Source organism: Macaca fascicularis, chromosome 2, assembly GCF_037993035.2.
Source record: "Macaca fascicularis isolate 582-1 chromosome 2, T2T-MFA8v1.1".
NCBI classification, from domain to species: domain Eukaryota; kingdom Metazoa; phylum Chordata; class Mammalia; order Primates; family Cercopithecidae; genus Macaca; species Macaca fascicularis.
In genome coordinates, this window is record NC_088376.1 from 96,794,970 (window position 1) to 96,814,655 (window position 19,686).

The 19,686-nt window shown below is 36.8% G+C and overlaps 1 protein-coding gene across 6 annotated transcripts in view; it reads left to right on the forward strand.

The window, feature by feature from the left end:
• Positions 1-19,686, forward strand: part of VPS8 (VPS8 subunit of CORVET complex) — a 302,825-nt gene that overhangs the window by 108,382 nt on the left and 174,757 nt on the right. For all 6 annotated transcript variants that reach the window (XM_065540320.1, XM_065540319.1, XM_065540318.1 and 3 more), the window contains 6 exons: positions 638-808; positions 4,901-4,975; positions 6,054-6,089; positions 6,972-7,062; positions 7,504-7,550; positions 8,768-8,857. In XM_065540320.1, coding sequence (XP_065396392.1) covers positions 638-808; positions 4,901-4,975; positions 6,054-6,089; positions 6,972-7,062; positions 7,504-7,550; positions 8,768-8,857 — 510 coding nt within the window. The remainder of the gene's footprint in view (positions 1-637; positions 809-4,900; positions 4,976-6,053; positions 6,090-6,971; positions 7,063-7,503; positions 7,551-8,767; positions 8,858-19,686) is intronic.

Below are 19,686 nucleotides of genomic sequence, written 5' to 3' on the forward strand. Positions count from 1 at the left end.
GAAATCTGATTTTATACATAACCCAAGAAATTTGTTAAAATGGCATCCTTCAGAAGATTTTTAAAGTTATTATTGTTAGTACTTTTAAAATTATAATAGTACTTATTAAAGAAAATTTGGGAGATACAGAGAAATAGAACAAAGGACTCTCGTAATTTAAGAGAGATTTTGAAGGAAGTAGATTTTTAAAATAGCTTCTATTTTAAAATACGTATTGCTTCAGTGCTGACAATTGTCCTTTGACCAGCTAGGTTTATGGGCTTTACTTTGTTCTTTTGTTTTAGCAGTATCATAAAAACTAGAAATGCAGAGTTTGTCATGATACTGAAGTCATTTGTGCCAGTTGCTTTTAAAAATCTTTTATAAAAAACGATATGCTCTAATCCACCTACAGCTTTTAGTCTTCTTTTACACTGTGCAAGTGTCATTTTAACATTTTCAAAAGTTAGTAGTATATTGTAGTTACTGTTCTCTGGCCTGTCACTGAGTAATTCTTGCTTTGATTGTGTTGCCATGTTAATTGTTAAATGGATAAAGTCCTCAATGTAATTTAATCGAGGAGCCAAGCTTTCTTCTTGACCCAAATGATGATGTGGGTGTGGTCTCTCTTTTGTTTTGTTGTGTGCTTGAATTACAGTGGATAAATTCACGCACAGTTGTGCTCTTAGACAGCGTAGAGAAGTTGCATGTGATTGATCGGCAAACACAAGAGGAATTGGAGACAGTGGAGATCTCAGAAGTTCAGCTGGTCTATAATAGCAGCCATTTCAAATCACTAGCCACTGGAGGAAATGTTAGCCAGGCACTGGTAAGGATAATCACTTATCTTGGTATTGCTTTGATAAACTTGGTATTTTGTTGTATTTGTTTTAGAAATAGGAACTCTGAGGAGTTACCTTTTTCTGTCTTGAGGTGTTTATTTAAAAGCCACTAGGTTGAAGTGGGTGTGAATGTGCTTGTAAGTTTTTAAGAATACAAGCTAAAATAATAATTTTTGTTCCCTTCTATTCAGAAATGTTACTTACTTAATACCAGTTTTAATTTTTATACTAAAATAATGAAGTATGGAAAATTTGTGAGAAAAACTGTAAAGTCAAAATATTTTTAGAAAGCTTAATTTGGCAGTAATAAGCCTGATAGATTTAAGGGATAAGTAACTACAGACAGGTACCCTATGAGGCTTTGGAAATATTTGAGTGATAATGGTAAAGGCTTGAACAGGTATGGTTGCTGTGGGTATTAAAAAGCAAAGATGGCTTCAAGAGAAAGAAGATACTCTAGAAATAGGTAATAGATGAGATGCAGGAGCCTAGAGAGAAGGAGGACACAACAGAGTTATGGCCTTAGCATTAATTTTATTGTATCGTTAAGCAACTACAATAATGGCCTTAAGCAATTTCCACAGATAGTTTATAGTTCAATCAACTTGAATTGTGATCTCATGTTCCTAAACCACAAATCTTTAAGTAGGAAATTTAGACCATCGTGAGACTTCCTTGGATCATTTTTTGAAAAAAATAGTAATGATGGTAATATTTAATGAGTGACTATAGCATGATGTGTAGGCTTTGCTCAAATCTCCCTCATATTAAAACTTCAGAGCGTAAAATATATATGAAAGGTTCTTCCAGCCTCCCACTTTAAAAACCAAGAAAAGTCAGAATAAGAAATGATAGTGCAATATAATTCACTAAGTGATAATAATAATTACTGTTCCATACTTTATTTTCTTGTGTTTGAATGGTATTAAAAATACCAGTGGACTTTGAAATTGTACTTTTAGCCAAGATAGAGTTGTGGGGAATTAGATTTACTCTCCTGCTTGAAATAACCGAAGAAGGTGAAGGAGAAGGGAGGGGGAGGGGGAGGGGAAGGGGGAGGGAAGAAGAAGAAGAAAAGTAAACAGCAGTTCTTAAGACACTGGACATCTGTAATGACGGACAGCAATCTCTCACAAAATGGGGAACAAATGCTGTGAACTCTGTGATTGTCCTAGCTTCCAGCCTCCAGAGGGCATCTGGGCTGTGGAGGAACCCAATTGGAGCCTAGAAGACTCCATGAGTTGAGAAGACACAGCTGAGATTGCAGGAAGACAAAATTGGGTTGAGTTTGCAAGAGAGAGTACTGGAGAAAAGAGCACTATGAAAGAGTCCCCCTTGAGTGTTCATCAGACTCCTAATTAGCAAATGCATACAAGGAAGCTGCCCAAGGACCAGGAAAGAGCCATTTGAAAGGTTTAGAGGGAACCGTATCTAGTGCTTACACAGGGCTGGAAACAGTGCTTGTTACACCAGCCAGAATGGAAAGCTTCATGATTCACAGGACAGTGGGTAGAGACCTCAGAGTCGTCTTGCCTCATTAGGACTAGAATAAATGGCGCACTGGTCCCAGCTAACACATCTTAAAAGTAAGACCAGAAAGGATCAAACTGTTTCCAAATCACTTATCTTCTAGAACAAAGCACAAGAATATTGGCCGGGCGCAGTGGCTCACGCCTGTAATCCCAACACTTTGGGAGGCCGAGGTGGGTGGATCACAAGGTCAGGAGATCGAGACCATCCTGGCTAACACAGTGAAACCCAGTCTCTACTAAATATATAAAAAATTAGCTGGGCGAGGTGGCGGGCGCCTGTAGTCCCAGCTACTCTGTAGGCTGAGGCAGGAGAATGGTGTGAACCTGGGAGGTGGAGCTTGCAGGGAGCCGAGATCACCCCACTGCACTCAAGCCTGGGCGACAGCGAGACTCCGTCTCAAAAAAAAAAAAAAAAAAAAAAAGGAATACAGAAAGATCCAGAAACCAACAAGTTAAAATTCACAATGTCTCTCATCCAATTAGAGATTACTAGGTATGCAAAGAAGAAAAACAACCTATAATGAGGAGAAAAATAAAAACTAACTCACACCTGACATAAATGTTAGCAGACAAAGACATAAAAGTTATTATAACTATACTCTTTAGTTAAAAAAGTTAAGTAGAGACATGGAAGATATTTAAAAAGATGCACATCAGACTTCTAGAGATGAAAACCAGTGCTTATAGATGAAAAAAAATGCACTGGATGGGATTAATGGCAGATTAGGCAACACAGAAAAAACGATTAATGAATTTGAAGATACAACAGAAATTATACAAAATGAAACACAGAAAAATAATTTTAAGAAATAGTATTAGTGAACTGTGAGAACACGTCAGATAGCCTAATGTACATGTAGTTACAATCTCTAAAGGAAAGGAGAGAAGAAATTGGAAAAAATAATGGTCAAAAACTTTTCTAAAACTGTAGACACACACGTTTAAGAAGCTCAGTGAACCCAAGCACAACTAAAATAAACTGTATATGAATTGATCAAAATTAGTGATAAGGAGAAAAATTTTAAAGCAACCAGTGGGAAAAAAAGACACATTAAATGCAGAGGAGCAATAATTATGAGAACACATTTCTCATCAGATAGTCGGCAGTGATCTGTAAAGATTTAGAAGTGGACAATGAACACTTGGGGCACTTCTCAACATCATTAGGTATTAGGGATCAAATACCTAATCAAAATCAAATGAAATACTGCTTCACAGCCACTGGGAAGTGGGAAGGCTATCATAAAAAAAAGAATAACAAGTGTTGGCAAGGATGTGGCGATATTGGAAGCCTCATAGATTGATGGTAGGAAACCAAAATGGTGCAAATGCTGTGGAAGATGGTTTGGCACTTTATTAAAAAGTTAAACATTGAGGCCGGGCATGGTGGCTCTTGCCTGTAATCCCAGCACTTTGGGAGGCCGAGGCGGGAGGATCACCTGAGGTCAGGAGTTCGAGACCAGCCTGGGCAACGTAGTGAAACCCTGTCTCTACTAAAAATACAAAAATCAGCTAGACTTGGTGGTAAGCACCTGTAATCCCAGCTACTCGGAAGGTGGAGGCAGGAGAATCTCTTGAACCTGGGAGGCAGAGGTTGCAGTGAGCCGAGATTGTGCCACTGCACTCCAGCCTGGGGTACAGAGTGAGACTCTATCTTAAAAAAAAAAAAAAAAAGTTAAACATTGAATTACCAATCTGACCCAGAAGTTCTGCTCCTAAGTGTGTTTCCAAAAGAGTTGGAAATACATGCTTATATAAAAACTTGTATATGAACACACATAGTAGTATTGTTCTTCATAACTGAAGAGTGAAAACAATCTAAATATTCACTAACTGGTAAAGGGATGTACAAAATGTGGCATAGCCATTTAATAGAATACTCTTCCACAGTGAAAAGTATGACAACTGATACTTGGCTACAACATGGATGAACCTTAAAAATACTAAGTGAAAGAAGACATACAATAAGAGCACATTTTTGTTTAATTCTATTGATATAAAATGTCTAGAAAAGGTCAATGTAATTTAGAGACAGATGTACATTAGTGGTTACCTGGGTTTGGAGGTGGGAATGGGATTGACTACAGATGGGTACAAGGATCTTTGCAGAGTGATGATAATGTTCTCAAAATGGGTTTTGATAATGGCTGAACAACTGTGAATTTACTAAAAAATCATTGAATTGTGTGGCTAATGAGTGAATTTTATGGTGTATGTTATATCTCAATACTGTTGTTTAACAAAAGCAATTGACCGTCTAAAACAAAAATAATGTGTTGTGAAGTTTATGATCTATAGAAGCAGTATATATAACAAAAATAGTACATAGCGCCGGGATGTAGGAGATGAAAGTACATCATTGCAAGGTTCTTACAGCATATGTCAAACATTATTTAAATGTAGACTGAGATAAATTACACATTGTAAACTATAATCACTAAAAAAGGCGTGTAACTAGTAAGTCATTAATAGTGACGAAATGTTAAAAAATACATTAAATACAAAGGAATTTTTTTAACCTTTTTTGTATGTATGTTTTTTTTCCAGGCTTTGGTTGGAGAGAAGGCTTGTTATCAATCCATCAGTAGCTATGGTGGTCAGATCTTTTATTTGGGGACAAAAGTAAGCTCTTTTACTCTGTGAGTTGGTATTTCTATGTATCAGGGTAGTTGAGGCTGAAGGAGATTGCTGGTAAAGAGGGCAGTATATTGTGAAGTGAATATTGATCAGCAATTATCCAAAATGGTTTGTGGTTAGGTAGTCATAATTTTTAGTTAATTATTTTTTTTTCCTCCACTTTTAGACATATTCTTTACTTTTGTTTAGGTGCTGGCTAATAGGATGCTTATTTTCTTGATTCAGAGTTGTGCTTTTGTAAGCTTCCTTCACATTTATGTTTTTATGATCAGACAGCTACCTAATCGTCGATATTTGTCATGTAATTAAGATGGCTTTTAGCTTAGATCAGCCTAGGATGCTGATTAAAATGCATTGAGGTATTTGACTTAGAATAGAATTGTTGGAATAGGAACTTTTTGTATCTCAATTTATCTCAATTTGTTCCTGTCCTTTTTTAAAAATATGGAGAAACATTTCTTCATTATTAAAATTTAACCAAAATATTGCCAAGTCAGTAGAGGGAAATGAGCTTGGGCTTTCCTTGCTTCTTGTCCATGGAATTAACTCCTTCTTGGACTGTAGGCCTTTAAATATTTGACTTACTCTTTAATGTGGGTTCTAGGCCAGATGCGTTGGCTCACACCTGTAATCCCAGCACTTTGGAAGGCCTCGGCGGGCAGATCACATGAGGCTGAGAGTTCAAGACCAGCCTGGCCAACATGGCAAAACCCTGTCTCTAGTAAAAATACAAAAATTAGCCAGTTGTGGTGACAGGCGCCTGTAATCTCAGCTACTCAAGAAGCTGAGGAATGAGAATCATTTGAACCCCGGAGGAGGAGGTTGCAGTGAGCCAAGATCCCGCTGCTGCACTCCAGCCTGGGCAACAGAGCGAGACTCTGTCCCAAAAAAAAGAAAAGCGTTCTTGAAGACCCATTAGTAAATTCTAAGATATATTTCTAACTGTATTATGAAATGTTTTACTTAAAGAGCTGTCAAGTGAGATGTGGGACTATGACGAATGTATCTCCCAAAGAAGTCTGTTAAGGGTGATCATTTTAATTTCCATCTCTTTACTTTTCAGTCTGTTTATGTGATGATGCTGAGGAGCTGGAGAGAGGTGAGTTCCAAGTAATTTCACATGTCAGAGTTACTGAATTGATAGCTTCTTAACATTTCTGTTTTGACTTTTCAGAAGATTATTTGGTAAGCTTCTTAATTTCAGAATGTACATGAAAACTATTATAGTTGTTAGGTACTTGATTTGCTAGAACTGACATTATAAGTTAGAATTAGGTTTGTCTACATATATTAGAAAATTCAAAATAATAGTGGCTTAAATAAGATTTCTGTGTCATGTAAAAGCAACCTGGAGCTAGGTGGTCCGCAACTGTTGTAGGAATTCCATAAGCTTAAGCGTGCTGTCCTGTTCCACCATGTTTGTCTTTGATGTTCTGGTCTCAGGGTCATTTTATAATTCAGTGTGGTTGCTAGAGCTCCAGCTGTTACCACATTTTAGGAAGGAAGAAAGAGAAAAATAAAGGATGTCTCCTACCTCTTAAGATGACATCCCAGAAATACCAGACAACACTTCCACTTGTCATTAGCCAGAGCTTAGTCACATTGTTCCCAGTGGCTACGAGGTAGTCTTAGAAATATCCTTCAGCTGCTATATTGCTGTCTCAAATAAACATGGGGTTTGTTACTACCAAGGAGGGAGAAATCAATGTTGTGATAAACAACTAGCCATTTCTCCTACAATGACATTCCAGCTATTACCCCTTTTCATATTTAGGCCCTGTGGCTGTCTATACTAGCCTATACAGTCACTATACTATCTAGTGCTTTAAGATATTTTTCTTTGAAATAAGATATTCACATAATTATTAAAATAATTTTTGCCACTAAGCAGCAACTTCTGGAAAGATTTGAGGTGGAATAGGAATTCTGACTGGTGACTGGTCGGACAAAGGGGTCTGATTTCTCTCATTTTTCCATTTAGAGAGTGGATCATCTCCTGAAACAAGATTGTCTTACAGAAGCCTTGGCTCTTGCGTGGTCTTTCCATGAAGGAAAAGCAAAAGCTGTAGTGGGTGAGTAGACAGAATTACAACTGTAGTAGACATGGTTCTCCTGGAGTAGAGGGAACGGATAGTACTAACCACTCACAGGACACTTTTAGCTGAGTGTTCAAGTGTTTATAAATTTATAAACAGGATGCTATTAAACCTTATAGACTTTCAGTTAAGAAGGTTAAGGTGACAAATAGAGGGTATAGAAATTAAAATGTCACTTTAAAAATTATTTTGTAAGGAAATTACTATTAGAACGAAAGAGAAGTACATTGATGTGCTATCTGGTCCAGTAGATTTGAGGTGTTCCTATTATGGTGTATTATCCAACATTTTGATACCTAAGGATTGTTACAATTATACCTGATGTTACACGTCTTATGAATATGAAACCAGACATAGTGTCACTACTAAAGATGTGGACTAACTTTTGTTTTTTTGTTGGATTTTCCTTCTCTGCAGGATTATCAGGGGATGCCAGTAAGCGAAAGGCTATTGTTGCAGACCGGGTGAGTGTTTTAATAGGGCCTTTACTAGAATGCAGTACAGATTTGCTTTTGGCATTTGCTCATATCTTTGGGCATGAGTAGGTAAATGGCTACAATCTAGGAGAGAGTGTATTAAACACACACACACACACACACACACTTGGGGTCAGGGGTTCAAGAGTAGCATGGGCAAAATAGCAAGACCTCATCTCTACAAAAAATAAAAAAATTAGCTAGGCATGGTAGTATGCACCTGTAGTCCTAGCTACTTGGGAGGCCGAGGCCAGAGGATCACTTGAGGCTAGGAGTTCAAGGCTACAGTTGAGCTATGATTGCGCCACTGCACTCCAGCCTGGGTGACAGAGTGAGACCTGTATCTAAAAAAAAAAAAAAAAAAAAAAAAAAAAAAATTCCGGTTACAATTCTCTGTGTCATCTTGAATACTTTTAAAATTCTTTCTTAATCACCTTTTCTTTTTCCCTTGCTCACTCTTTTATGAAGGTAATAAAGTACATAGCCAAAAGCCAGCAGGAAGGAGGAGGAAGAAAACCTGGGAATCTGGATTATTTCTGAACCAAGTAATAGGCCAGAGAAAATTGACATTTGTCAGTTTTTATGAACTTATTATGTAGCTATGAGAAATACTATATGTGCAATGTTTGTGTTGCCCAGAACCAGCAGAGAGGGTTAATGTTTTAATGTTATTATCAATTAGCATCAATATAATTGATGCTATTTAATACTGACTTTCCGTTCCTACTCCAGACTGGGCTGAATTAATTGACTATAGTATTTCTTCCCTTTTGTTGTGTAAATGCATTGGTAAAAATTATATTCCAGATTAATAGAAACATTTGTAGAAACATTTGTAGAAAACTTGGATAGAAGTCGGTCACTCCTTAGACTCCGAATGATTTGCTCATCTGTGCTCTTTAGGGAAACACCTAAGGCAGAGGATTACTGAAGAATTTGAATGTTTCATTTTCTGAGCAGTGTAGATACCACTGAGGTCTAGAACATAGAGATATTTCTTAAGAAAGATTAGCAAATTAGTACTAGCCCTAAGGCTGAAAGAAATGAGACTAGAGTTTTAAAAAGTTGGTAAATAAAGCCACTAACATTTTCAGTTATAATTTTAATATAACATTCGAATTCTATATTATTTAGGAGGGCCACATAAATATTGAAAAACTTTAGAGATATATTTTAATGGCTATGCCAGGCTATTTTCCTTACAGATGGTAGAAATCCTATTCCATTATGCAGATCGAGCTCTGAAAAAGTGCCCAGACCAAGGAAAAATCCAAGTGATGGAGCAGCATTTTCAGGTACACGTTTGCATGTGCTTCTGGTAGACAGTGCTCTGGATAGGTCTAATACTGCTCTTTTATGTCACTTGAGAATGTGACTTTCATTTTTGGTTAAACATGTTTTTAGTATTCAAAACTTTATTGAAGGGCTTGTAGAACATTCTAAATGATTATATTTTTAAGTAATGGGTATAAATGAGTAAAACGTTGTGGAGTGTTACTTAGCACTTAGCTGCTTAGTGCTGTGTGGAAGGAAAGGATATACGTGTGAAGATCCTTTCCTGTAAACTGATACCTTATAGTGGCTGACATCTTGCTGGTGACTGATATTTATGTTAACTAGGTTATTTAGTACTGCCAGGGTTTAAATTTAGTTCTCCTAGGAACACCTATAACTTAAGAATAATAGATCAATCACAAAAAATATATATATGATCTATAAAATATGCTAACGAAAGACCTTTAGTTTATCTTGGAACTTAATGAAAATGAAAGCCGAAGAACAATGTACAGACGTGTATAGTATTTATTATGCAGGTTTTTCTTTCTGCAGTGCTCTCCGGTTATATTCATTGCACATCTCTGTTCCCCATTCCTACTGCTCCTTTCCCTCTCCCTACCTCCTCTTTTAACAAATATTTGAGTGTCCAACACAGGGGTCAGCAGACTTTTTCTAAAAAGACTCAGATGGCAGAGTTTAGGCTTTACAGGCTACAGTGGTCTCTGTCACATCTTTTTCTTCCTTTTTTTGTTTTTTGATTTTTTAAGCAACTCCTTAAAATTGTAAAGTCCATTCTTAGCTGTGAACAATACAGAAACAGGCTTTGGGCAGGATTTGGCTAAAGTGTGTGTCCTGTGGTCTAATAAGTACTTGGTACTGGGCAATAGTGGGTGAAATTTACATGATCTTTACTCTCTTAAAGTTTGTAGTCTAGTCAAAATAATGTTTTTTTTTGGTTTACATTAATGGAAATATTTAGAAGAAATCTAGGGATTTTGAAGTTCTAAAGAGCAGGCACAGGTCCTATCTTTTTATATTCTATTTGATGCTTGTAACATTGGAAGACAAGAATAGATATGGCAGTTAAGAGTTGGCTGGTATCAGAGAAGCATTTGGCTTCCTGAACTGTACTGTTCAATGCCACGCTAGTGAGCTTCTGGTAGAGTAAGTGTTATTACTCTGTTTGGATGCTTATTAATCAGTAGAGAAGGAGAAATAAGCCTAGATAATAATTATAAAAATAAATAAGAAGACATATGGTAGAAAGAAAGCATTTGGGAACAAAACTGTTTGGAAACAATACCTTATATATAAATACTTGTGTATACCAACGCAGTATAGATAGAAAACTTAATATTTGTAACAAGAATATACCTATCAGCAATAGGTTGTAGGAACTCTGGCCATTGGAAGGTATATTTTGTTGAAAAAAATCATCTAGTAGAAAAAACTAGGAGGGGTGAATGGAATGAGTATGTGTGTGTGTGGAGAATATAGAAACCACTATGTCAGGGAAAACGTGGTAGAGAGCTTCTTTCTAAAAGACGAAAGGAACAAAGGTGATGTTCTGATGGAGAAATAGTAAAGAATCTCAGATACAGGAACTGTAGATGGTAGTTTCTGATGCAGACTGCAGAATGTACAGAGAAACAATTGTTAGTAGTAATGTGCCCTGTAACCATCTAGCTACCTGTTAGAAGTCTCATTCTTTTGGTAGGAATATTTGATAAAATTTTTGATTTATCGGTGATTTAGTCTCATAGGAGGTAAAGGAAACAATGGAGGCGGCTATTTCTCTGGATTTAATTTTTACTAATGATTGGGGAAGTAGAAGAGATAGACCCTTGAGAGAAGAATTATCACTTTATTTTAACAATCATAATAATGATGAAAAATATACATAGCATGAGTCCAGTATTTTAGAAAGCAAATATCTCAGGAAAAAATACGGATATAATCACATGGCTACAGGCTCCAAAAAAAGAATGAGTTCGCAAGGAACAGGAAATTCTAAAATTTTGACCATTCAAGGAGAAAGTAATGTTGAAAGAAGGTTCTACCTGCAAATCACAGAACATCTATAAATATGGAGAAAGGCGTATAACTAAAGATACATACCAGAAGTATCATGAACTTGTAAGACTGTCAGAAAGGAGAATGATATGGCCCAGACTGTGCCTACCAAAATGCTGTGGAGTACAAAATAGGGATTTTTAGCAAAGATTTACTGAGCACATACGATGTGCCAGGTACTATGTAAAGTGTGTGACATGTATTTTTATTCTCACAACCACCCCAGGGAGTAGGTGTCGTTTTTAATCCCCATTTTATAGATGAGGAAACAGGCTTAGAGGAGTGAAGTGAAGTGAAGTTACAAGGTAATATTATAGTAAATGGTGGAGCCGGGACTCATATCCAGGTCTTTGTGACTTCAAAGCCCAGTTCTTAACTAATCATTGTATTATATTGTTATTTTAAGAGCAAGCACAGGGAGAAGATGAGTGAGAAGGGGTGATATTAATAAATGACCAAGAATGAGAATTACAGCAAGCATCTAAACTGTTTAATACTTAACTGTGTGGCTGGCACTGTTACAGACCCTTTATACATGTTTATTAACTCATTTAATTCTTACCATAACTCTGTAAGGTGGCTGCTGTTACTATTCACATTTGTAAATGACGCCAAGGCACAGACAGGTTAAATGATTTGTTCCAGGTCACAAAGCTAATAGAGAGCTAGGATTTGAATTCAAGCAGTGGGCTTCAGGGTTCACATCCTGACTGCCGCACTATACCATGGAACAGTTCTCCTCATTTTGACTCCATTTTCGTGACCACAGAGAATGGTTTTAAAGTGGAAAAGTCCAGATAAGTGTATTTAAAAACTGAAGCCTACCATATGTAATATGTAATATCATTATGATTGTTCACCTCTCAAGACCCAGTAGAATTATAATCCATGATACTGTTGAAACAATCTGGGCCAACATGAATAATTTGCAAGTAACTTTTCATTAGTTTTCAAATAAGGCATTCTTGATTAGTGTGGAGTATATACAGGGAGATACAATTTATTCCATTCAGGAGGACAGTTTTCTTCTGGAAAACGTGACCTTCAGTGCATTAGGATGGGCGAAATGCATGCACTGTCAGCCAGTGCATGTTTGTTTTGTTTAATCATATTTAATCATAAAATAATTATATAGGTTGACTTTTAAAGTGGTTTTTTTGTTTGTTTGTTTGTTTGTTTTTTTAAGTCGAGTGGACTTTGGAGACTATCTGCTGACATCCCTGATGTGATTTGTGAATGTTTTCCTTGAATTCACCTCAAAACAACCATGTTAAACTCATATAATTACCTTTTTGAAAGGAATATAAAGATAATATATTCCTGGAATGCCTGTGATACAACATAATTGATTTCATTAAAGCATTTGCCTAATTTTTCCATTATCTTTGTGGCTGGAATAGATTAGTAAATAGCAAATAGATTTGCAACTAGATAAATATTTCTACCCAAAAATATTCTTTGCTGGCTTAGTATTAATTACATCTTAGGACTCTTTCATACCCAAGTTTTTATCATTGATTTGGGTGAAAATTTAGTGACTGGCCTGTCAAATCTAGGTAGTGTCAAGAACCAAAGTTCAAAGTGATTTTGACAAGAAAGTGCAATCAAAATCATCATAAGTTGAAATTTAATGAGGATTAACATCAAGACTTAGATTCATTAGATTCAAATAATCAAATTATGTGAGTACTGGATCGGGAAGATCTAGGTGGACAGGATTTTAGTTGACCGTAAACTTAGTATGAGCCAACTGTGTGTTAAGACACAGATACAGGAAAGTACTAGTACTACTGGGTTGCCTGTTTGAAATAAAACTGCTAAGTCATTTTGTAGGCTGCTGATAAACTCAGCCACATCCCACAACTGAGATGGTGGACGGTTTTAAAAACAACAGGTAAAAAAAATACTGGGTTGTTTAATCTGAGGAGAAAGTAAGTGGAGATATGCCCGCCTAGAGATGGTGGAAGCTGTCCTATGGGATTAGCCGTATTGCTCCAGAGGGAAGGCCTAGTATATAGTGGGTAGAAATTAGGAGAAGATGTGTTTCAATTTAAAATGACCTACTCACGTTGTAACAGCTCTTGGATTTATGCACCTCTTATTACGGAATGTATTCAAATAAAGGCAAGGTGAGCAACTGATAGAAGTGTTTTTAAAACACCTTTTTTTTTTTTTTTTGCTCAGTAGGAAGGTCTTAGATTCTCTCTCAGTCTCAAGAAGCTATTATTGGAGTCATAAGTAACCTCTAGCCGAGTTAGTTGAAATTCCTATTAAGACTGATTTCTGTCACAGTCAAAATACTGAGAATTTGTGTTTTACCAGCAGGTGGCACCTCCTGCCTGCTGCCTTAATTTTAATCTTTACCCTTGGTGAGGAGCCTCACCCTTTCCTTAGAGTCAGAATATGTAAGGCTATTCACTATTTTTGCTTTTCTCCAAAGATCAATATTTGTCCTGTCTTAGTTATAGAAAATAACTTTTGGATCTTGTCACATTTTGGACAGATTGTGGCTTTTATTTAAGAAGAGATTTAAACCTATAATTATAATTTATTTTGTATCATAACTATTATAGTAGGATAAAAAGGAATTAAAGTATTTCTGTCTCATACATCTTGAGACTTGCCTTTTCTTCTGGCTTTCCTCATATGCATTTATATATGTTCAGGTGTTTCCCACCCTAAAACTAAGTCAAGCAGCAAACAAATTCTTTTTTTGCCCCACACCGTCTCTAATATCCTGTGCTTTCTTGTTCATCCGTTTTTTATAGAGCCAGACATCTTACAAGAGTTGTCTCTGGCCAGGGATGATGGCTCATGCCTGTAATCCCAGCAATTTGGGAGGCCGAGGTCGGTAGATCACCTGAGCTCAGGAGTTCAAGACAGCCTTGGCAACATAGCAAAACCTTGTCTCTACACACACACAAAAAATTAGCTGGGAGTGGTGGTGCACAGCTATAGTCCCAGCTACTCTGGAGGCTGGGTGGGAGGTTCGCTTGAGCCTGGGAGGCCGAGGCTGCAGTGAGCCAAGATCACAGCACTGCACTCCAACCTGGGTGACAGAGCAAGACCTTGTCTCCAAAAAAAAAAAAAAAAAAGAGAGTTGTCTCCATTTCCTCATCTCCTTCTCTTTCCTTAACCTATTCCATGTCTATAAATTCTGTGGACCCTTTTATTTTTCATCTTACTGGTCCTTAGCAGCATTTAGCACATGAAGACTTCTTGAAATCTTCATGTGCTTCCCTGATACCATGCATTCCAGTTTTTTCTCTCCCTCTCCGACTGCTTATTGATTTTCTTTGTTTGTTCTTCTTCCTTTTCTTTACTTAACCAAGAAATGTTAGGATTCTTCACAATACCCTTGTCTTCTATTTTTATTACAATGTTTGTCAAGATGTCTGTGTACCATTTACTCCAAAAATCATTTGAAGATGTTTGTTAAAAATACTTTTTATTTCCCAGGCCTACTGAATCACTCTCTGGGGTTGGTGACCAGGATTTGTAGTCAGCTCTCAAGATGTCCCTTAAGCACATCAAAGTTGATGAATCACTGCTTTCCATTCTTCCCTAGGTGACATAGGCACATGACTGTCTAACTGGTGTTAGCAACCTAGATTGCTCTTCTGAATTCTGAGATCTATAGAGTAAGGTGCCCATTTACATTTTCGCTTGGATGTTTTGTAGGTACCTCAGACTCAATAACTGTTTCCTCACAAAGCCTTTTCTGAGGATTCCTGTGTTGGTGAGTGGATCCACCATGCACCTAACGCAAATTAGGTGATTCTTGTCCTTTACTTGTTCCTGGCTATTCTGCCTCCTGACAGTTTCTCTCATCTGTTTCCACCATGTCCTTGTACACATTCTTACTGTACTTCATTTCATTTTCTACACAGCAGCCAAGGAGAAATGTATATCAAATCTAGATATGATGCTTCCCTAATTTTAAAATATTTCAAGGACTTCCTGTTGTTTCTGAGGTAGAGACTCAATTTCCTACTATTTTCTAAGGCTCTGCATAGTCTACTCTTGCCTAACTGCCCCCAATTCTCTGTATTCCTGTTATACTAGAGTTCTTTTCAGTGTCTTAATGTCCCTGTTCTCTCATAACCCAGAGCCTTTGTCCACAGTGTTCTCTCTTCATAAAAAATCCTTTCTCATTTCTTTGTAGCTCAACTAGCTCCTGTTTATTTTCACATCTCAGTGTAATTGTCCCCCAGATTAACTCAGATCCATTTCTTTCTAAAATACTATTCACTGAAGTCACTCATTCAATGTCAGTTTTATGTTTAGGGACCTGTGTAAGTTTAGGAACATGTCTGATTTTTGTCATTGCCATATTCCCAGCATCTGGTTTAGTGTCCTTGATAAATAGTTGCTGAGGAAAACTTAAAATATAGAAATAGATTTGGCTTTAACTAATACTCTGTTTTACCTACTGTTTTAAATGTTCAAAATTGATAAAGACCTGTTTTCTTTAAGAAGCCAGATTGAAAGTGTTAATTTGGATGGTTTTGCCTTAATTGAGTTAGGAACAGTTAGTGGCAGGCATAAAGATTGCGTGTATTTTGTTTTTTTTTTTAAATTAAATTTGTAATTTTGTGATATTTGTAGATTCATATTCAGTTGCAAGAAATAATGCAAAGAGATCCCATACCCTTAAACCATTTTTCCCCAATAAGAGAACGTCTCACAAAACTATGGTACAGTCACATAACCAGGATATTGATATTGATAAGGTAAAGATACAGAACATTTCCATCACCGCATGGATCCCTCATTTTACCCTTTTATAGCCACACCTACTTCTCTCCTGCTCCCACCCCCTCCTTAACCTCTGATTCCCAGTAGTCTGTTCCTCATCTCTATAAATTATAATTTCAATAATGCTATATAGATGGAATCATAGAGTGTGTAACCTTTTGGGACTGACTCTTTAAACTCAGCATAATAATTCCTTAGTGATTCTCTCAGGTTGTTGCTTGTATCAATAGTTGGTTGCATTTTATTGCTGGGTAGTATTCCATAGTATGGATGAGCCACAGTTTGATTAACAATTTTAACCATGAAGAACATCTGGGTTGTTTCCAGTTTGGGGCTATTAAAAATAAAGTGGCTGTAAACATTTCTGTATAGGTTTCTGTGTGAACATGTCTTTTCTCTAGGAGAAATGTCCAGGTTTACAATTGTTGGATCATATGATAGTTGAATGTTTAATTTTTAAAGAAACTGCCAAATAGTTTTCCAGAATGCTAGTACCATTTTGCATTCCCCGCAGCAATGTGTGAGTGATCCAGTTTCTAATCCACATCCAGCATTTGGTGAAGTCACTGTTTTATTTTAGCTATTCTGATAGGTGCATAATGGTATCTCATTGTGGCTGTAATTTGCGTTTCCCTAATGAATAATGATGTTAAACATCTTTTCATGTGTTTATTTGCCACTTGTATATCTTCTTTTGTGAAATGTTTCTGCGTGGGTTTTGTCTCTCTTCTAACTGGATTGTTTCTCATTATACTGTTGACTTTATAGGGTTTTAATATAGTCAAGGCACTAGTCCTTTATTGGACATAATTCTCCTAGTTTGTAGCTTTCTTTTCATCCTTCTTAACAGGATCTTTTGCAAACCAAAGGTTTTAATTTTGATGAAGTCCAGTTTATCAGCTTTTCCTTGTATAGATTGTGCTTTTGAAATCAAGTCTCAGAACTCTTTGCCTAGCCTAAGGTCCTGAAGATTTTCTTCTGTTTTTTTCTGGAAGTTTTACAGTTTTGTGTGTAACTTAAATGTGTCATCTATTTTGAGTTAATTTTTACATAAGGTATGAGACTGAGGTCGAAGTTCCTTTTTGTGTGTGTATAGATACCTAATTGCTCCAGCATTATTTGTTGCAAAAGCAATCTTTCCTTCTTTCCTCCACTCAGTTGCTTTACCAGCTTTGTCAAAAATCAGCTGGGCTTATATGGTGAATCTAATTCTAGGTTCTCTATTTTGTTCCGTTGATCTATGTGCCTATCCCACTGCCAGTACCACATAGTCTTGATAACTGTAGCTGTGTAAGTCTTGAAATTGGGTAGACTGATTCTTCTTCTTTTATGAAAATTGTTTCAACGATTCCAATTTCTTTGCCTCTCCATATAAATTTTAGAATAATCTTGTCTATATCTCTAAAAAATCTTGTGGCTATTTTGATATAAATTATATTAAACATATCAGTTTGAGGAGAATTGATTTTTTTACTATGCTGCGTCTTCTAGTTTTCCCATTTATTTCCTTTTTTTTTTTTTTTTGTAGTTTTTAGTATACAGGTGCTATACATGGATTTTTAGATTTACACCGAATATTTCTTTTTTCCTTAGCAGTTTTAAATGGTATGGAATTTCTAATTTTGGTATTCATATGTTCAGTAATGGCGTATAGAATGTTTTTTTTTTTTTTTTTTTTTGTGAGACGGAGTCTCGCTCTGTCGCCCGGGCTGGAGTGCAGTGGCCGGATCTCAGCTCACTGCAAGCTCCGCCTTCCGGGTTTACGCCATTCTCCTGCCTCAGCCTCCCAAGTAACTGGGACTACAGGCGCCCGCCACCTCGCCCGGCTAGTTTTTTTTTTTTTTTTTTTTTTGTATTTTTTAGTAGAGACGGGGTTTCACTGGGTTAGCCAGGATGGTCTCGATCTCCTGACCTCGTGATCCGCCCGTCTCGGCCTCCCAAAGTGCTGGGATTACAGGCTTGAGCCACCGCGCCCGGCCTAGAATGTTTATCTTACATTCTGCAATCTTGTAGAACTCATTTATTCTAGAATGCTTTTTGTAGATTCCTTGGGATATTCTATGTGGACAATCATGTCATCTGCCAACAGAGACAGTTTTATTTTTTCCTCCCCAATCTGTGTACTATTTTTTTCCTTTTCTTGCCTATCGCATAGGCTAAAACTTCAGCATTGTATTGAAGAGAGGTGAGAGCAGACATCCTTGCCTTGTTCCCAGTCTTAGAGTAAAAACATTCAGTTTCTCACCATGAAGTATAATACTAGCTGTAGGTTTTTTGTAGTTACCTTTTATCAAGTTGAGGAAGTTCCCCTCTATTACGGTTTTTCTAAGAGGGTTTTCATGAATGGGTATTGAATTTTGTCAGTTGCTTTTTCTATGTACTTAATATGATTATGTGATTTTTTTTTTCTTTAGGCTATTGATATGGTATATTATAATGATTGGTTTTTGAATATTGAACCAGTCTTGCATCCTGGAATAAACCTCACTTGGTCATGAGGTATAATTCCTTTTATGTAATTGTGAATTATTATTCCTAATATTTTGTTACGGACTTTTGCATCTTTATTTATGAAGAATATTGGTCTGTAGTTTTTTTGTAATGGCTTTTCAGGTTTTTGTATCAGGGTGATACTAACTTAACAAAATGAATTGAGAAATATTTGCTCCTCTTCTATTTTGTGGAAGGGATTGTATAGGATTTGTTTTCATACTTTTTAAATGTTTGGTAGAGGCCGGGCGCGGTGGCTCAAGCCTGTAATCCCAGCACTTTGGGAGGCCGAGACGGGCAGATCACAAGGTCAGGAGATCGAGACCATCCTGGCTAACACGGTGAAACCCCGTCTCTACTAAAAAATCCAAAAAAACTAGCCGGGCGAGGTGGCGGGTGCCTGTAGTCCCAGCTACTCGGGAGGCTGAGGCAGGAGAATGGCGTAAACCCGGGAGGTGGAGCTTGCAGTGAGCTGAGATCTGGCCACTGCACTCCAGCCTGGGCGACAGAGCGAGACTCCATCTCAAAAAAAAAAAAAAAAAAAAAGTTTGGTAGAATTCTCTGGTGAAACCATCTAAACATGGAGATTTACTTTTGGAGGATTTTAAGTTATGAATTCAGTTTCCTTAATAATTATAGGGGTATTCAAATGAGCAATTTCATGTTAAGTGAGTTTTGATAGTTGTGTTTTTTGAGAAATTGGTGCACTTCATGTAAATTGTCAAATTTATGTGTGTAGAATTTTCGTAGTATTCCCTTATTATCCTTTTGATGTCTTCAATGTCTATAATGATATCCTCTGCTTCATTCCTGATGTTTTCTCTTACTCTTTGTCAGTCTCGCTAGAAGTTTGTCAGTTTTAATCAGGAAGCTAAAACACCTTAACTAAAGACACAAGTTATATCCAAATTGCTAAACACAGTACCTGTTTTTCAGATCTTGTTCATTGTCAGTTCTGTATTAAACAGCAATGATTAGTTCTTCCTTCTTGAAAGTCTATATCCTGTAGATATCTGTGACTGTGTGCCCTTCTGATTTTAAACCTCAGTGACTCTTCTTGAATCAGTTTGTTTCTATCCTCTGACCATTTCATAAATACTGGTCTTCCTCAAGATTTAGTCCATTGTTGACTGCTTTTCATCTCGCTCTGTTGTCCTTGGACAATTTCATTTCTATTCACTGCTTCCTCTGATAACTTAGATATCTGTAATTCTAACCCAGATGTTTCAGATTACTGTATTCAATTTCTTGTTAATCAACATCAAAGTAAAGGTGTTCCTCAAATCTGCTGTGGACCAGATTGTACTTACCTTCTTCCTTCTAACACCTCTTCCCACATTTCTTATGTCGTTTTGTGACCTCTTCATTCAACCATCACTTAAACCAGAAAACTAGGAATTATAGACTCCTCTCAATGCCTTCCAAACCATGATCAATCTGTCACCAAACCCTATAGTTATAAATAATTTTGTCCACTGTTCTTTATACCTGCTGTCAGTGCCCTAGTTTAGTCCACCGTTTTTTT